Genomic DNA, 3,948 nt, shown 5'->3' with positions numbered 1-3,948 from the left:
TCCTGTCTGCTCTCAGGGCAAAACTAAAGACTTTTATTTGCTCCTATAGATTTGACCCATTTTTCTTTCGCTCTTCACGCATCCCACTTTCCCTTTATTTTGTTCCACCTTACCCCCCGAGATATATAGGTAATGAATTATAAAATGCTCTTCTAAGATAGCAAAACTGCAAATGGCCCTTCAACTTTGTATGCCAGAACTTTTTAGTGTAAAGCTAATACAACTGAGTAGTAAATACTACTGGACTCATGCTAATGTTTAACTTTGTAAATGCTATTCTGACTGATCCTTTTATACACAGTTGTATTAAGTAACCCCAAATTTCAAAGAGTTTGATGTTTTGCATAAGTGTGAATGAATTAAAAACACAACAAAGGAATTTAATCTTAAAAAGCATCACTGTATCTCATTGGAAACATATGACTTTACAGGACCCGTCAGAATGAGCAACATACACCCAAGTTACGGACAACCCAACATTCCCAGAGGAACAGAGAAAACCCCCAGTCGTGTAGATGATGATGGTAACAAAAGACAACCTGAGGGATCGTATCCAATATCAAAAACTTCTTTGCAACGTAATGTACAAACCAGTTTAATAAATACTTCCTGAATTATACTTTCTATGAAACGCAGAAAATCAAGTCTTTTTACTCAAACAAGGAAACAAAAATTCATTTTTATTTCATTTATTTAATTCGTACACCAAGGAAACAACAGAAATCGAACAAAACAGCTAGGGAATGATTGGTGCATGAAAAGGCCATCCCAAGTAAGCTTCCAATAGCTTTTAGGAGGGTGTCCTGACAGTTCAGTTAACCTGATAGTTAACATCTTGTATTAAATGACTGAAAAATAAAATGTTTTACATAAGTATTCAGAGCCTTTGCAAGCTCAGGCACTTCCCATTTCTCTCAATCTTTGCTGAGTGTTTCTACACCTTGTTTGGAGTCATCCTGTAGTAAATTAAATTGATTGGACATAATTTGGAAAGGCACACTTCTCTCTATAGAAAGCCTCACAGCTGACAGTGCATATCAGAGTAAAAACCAAGCCATGAGGTCAAAGGAACTGCTTGCAGAGGTTAGAGGCAGGGTTGTTGCAAGAAAAAAGATTCTGGGAAGGCTACAATAAAGGTTCCCAAAAGCACAGTAGCTTCCATAATTTTCAATTGGAAGAAGTTTGGCCGAACCAGGACTCTTTCAAGAGCTGGTCACCAAGCCAAACTGAGCGATCGGGGGAGAATGGCCTTAGTATGATGTTCTGAGGAAACCAGGAACTACTTATCACCTGCCCAATACCATCACAACAGTGAAGCATGGTGGTGGCAGCATCATGCTGTGGGGGTGTTTTTCAGCAGCAGGGACTGGTAGGCAAAGGTGAGGAGCTCAGACATCTGTGAGGATCTCGAAGTAGAGTCACTGCTCCTTCACATCAAAAGGAGCTAGATGAAGTGGCTCTGGTATCTGATCAGTATGCCTCCTGAGCGCCTACCTATGGAGGTCTTCTGGGCACGTCCAAATGGGAGGAGACCGCAGGGCAGACCCAGAACTTGCTGGAGGGATTAAATATCCCATCTGGCCTAGGAGTGCCTCGGAATCCCTCAGGAGGAACTGGAAAACATTGCTGGGGAGAGGGACGTCTGGGTTGACTTACTTTGCCTGCTGCCAATGCTACCTGACCCTGGAAAAGCAGAAGAAGATGGATGGATGGATTCATAGATGGATGGATGGATGGATGGATTCATAGATGGATGGATGGATGGATTCATAGATGGATGGATGGATTCATAGATGGATGGATGGATGGATTCATAGATGGATGGATGGATGGATGGATGGATTACAGAAAGCTGAATGGAAAAAAGGTGCAGAAATATCCTAAAGAAAACCTGCTCTGATGTACCCAGGACCTCAGACTTGGCCAAAGGGCCTTAGTCTGAGAGGGCGCCAAGAACCTGATGGCCACTCTGACTGAGCTCCAGAGATCCTGTGTAGAGATGGGGCAAAGTTCTAGAGGGAGAACCATCATTGTAACCCTCCACCGATCTGGTAGAGTGGCTAGATGGTAGACTCTCCTCAGTGCAAAAATGTGAAAGACCACTTGGCTTTCATTTTGGAGTTTTTTGCAAAGTCCAGTCGGGCTTTCATCTATTATGCATTTCACGTATCCCTTTTGTTGTTGTGTGGGGCTGCAGCCCATACCAACTGTCACTGGGCAAGAGGCTGGGTACACCCTGGACTGGTTGCCAGCAAAGGGCAGGGCTGACAAATACAGACAGGCATGGTCATCCTCACCACTATAGACAAAATCATAGCCCATACCTAAATGAATTGTACAGATAATGCCTCATTTAAACATTTTCACATTACTTCTTTAATGATCAGATTTTGCTAAACTATGCTGGGGTAAATGTAGCTTCCCTATTAGGACCTGTAATGGTGATAAAAAGTTACTTGAAACTTATTGTCAAACTATAACAGGCTCTTTTTTGTACTTCGGGGTTTTTCAATGTTAAGAAACAACTGACTAAAATTTTGTGCATTAAATTTCAATTCTTGTTATAAAATGTGCATAATTAACTTTCATCTCCTTTCTCTTTTACTAACTAACCTAGGCAGGCGGAATCTCTCAGAGGAGACATGGCGGTTTCTAACAGGATCATTATCCACCACCATTATCCCGTCCTTCTACACACTGGTCTGCCTCCTCAGTTTGCCCATCAACATCTGTGCACTGCTGGTCTTCATAAAAAGAATAAAGCCTAAGAAGCCAGCAGTGATCTACATGATGAACCTGGCCTGTGCTGACCTGCTCTTCTCCATGGGGCTGCCCTTCAAGATCTCCTACCACTTCAATGGAAATGACTGGATATTCGGTCGTGCCATGTGCCGTATAGTCACCGCAGCCTTTTACTGGAACATGTACTGCTCCGTTCTGCTCATCTCCCTCATCAGCGTGGACCGGCTCCTCGCTGTGGTCTATCCTATCCAGTCTTTGTCATGGAGAAGTCCTGCGAAGGCAGTCATTGCCTGTGCAGCCATGTGGATGTTCTCCTTTGTCGGCTTGATGCACCTTCTTGTCACTGAACAGACTTTCAACGTCACAGAGTTGAACATCACCACCTGCCATGACATCCAACCCTCACAGCCTTTCTTGTGGTACAAGATGTACTACATCACCCTCTGCTTCCTCCTCTTCTTCCTGCCTCTCATCATCACCATGGTGTCCTACACTTGGGTGATTTTGACTCTGAGTAAAGTCCAACCAGAGCTTCCAGACCACTCACAGAAAAAAAGAAGAGCAATGTTCTTAACTGCAACAGTACTGGTGATGTTTGTGCTGTGTTTCTTACCCACTAACATTGTCCTCTTAGTGCATCAGCTGATGTATTCTGAAGAAACAGAAGACCAGGAGAAAGAGATGAATCCTCACAGGCCCTATGTAATCTATTTAGTCTGTCTGTGTTTGGGAAGTCTCAACTGCATCCTTGATCCTCTGGTCTACTACTTCGGATCATCCCAGTTCCAGAAAGAGCTATCCAGTATGATGGGGTGCCAAAAGACCAAGCAGAGCACCAATGGTGGTCAGTCACCATCTGGTCCAAGCTATACAAGCAGGTCCACCAGCCAAATCACTGTGAAATCAAACCGCAAAAAAAAATGCTGAAAGAACACTCATTGATCGTGACTCTTCTCGGGGGAACCTTTACAGCCAATGTAAGAAGCAAGTGGTCTGATAGGCACATCAGGCAGGCATCAAAGGGTAATTCCATAATTTTAAAGCATAGTTCCTTTTACATCTTTTAAAATCTATATCACACTGGGGCACAAAAGGTTTAAAATTGCTAAAACAGATTGCTTCAGCCTTTGGTTGCACTACATACTTAATAAGTTGCCATACATAGTTAAGTCAGGCTGTTAGGAACTGTAACTGGACTACTGTTCT

General features: G+C 43.0%; 1 protein-coding gene across 1 annotated transcript; it reads left to right on the top strand.

The window, feature by feature from the left end:
- The first annotated feature begins 442 nt into the window (after positions 1-442).
- On the top strand, positions 443-3,669 carry LOC121525232 (proteinase-activated receptor 1-like). The gene is made up of 2 exons (XM_041811105.1): positions 443-524; positions 2,618-3,669. The coding sequence occupies exons 1-2, from the start codon at positions 443-445 to the stop codon at positions 3,667-3,669; spliced, it is 1,134 nt and encodes a 377-aa protein (XP_041667039.1).
- Positions 3,670-3,948: the final 279 nt, after the last annotated feature.

This window comes from Cheilinus undulatus, linkage group 17 (assembly GCF_018320785.1).
Source record: "Cheilinus undulatus linkage group 17, ASM1832078v1, whole genome shotgun sequence".
Lineage (NCBI taxonomy): Eukaryota > Metazoa > Chordata > Actinopteri > Labriformes > Labridae > Cheilinus > Cheilinus undulatus.
Note: the sequence above shows the minus strand (reverse complement) of the source record. Positions and strands in the feature narration are given on the sequence as shown.

Coding starts and splice junctions, on each gene's coding strand:
- LOC121525232 (XM_041811105.1), top strand. CDS start 443: ATGAGCAACATACACCCAAGTTACGGACAACCCAACATTCCCAGAGGA. Junction 525..2,617: donor CAGTCGTGTAGATGATGATG/GTAACAAAAGAC, acceptor TAACTAACCTAG/GCAGGCGGAATCTCTCAGAG.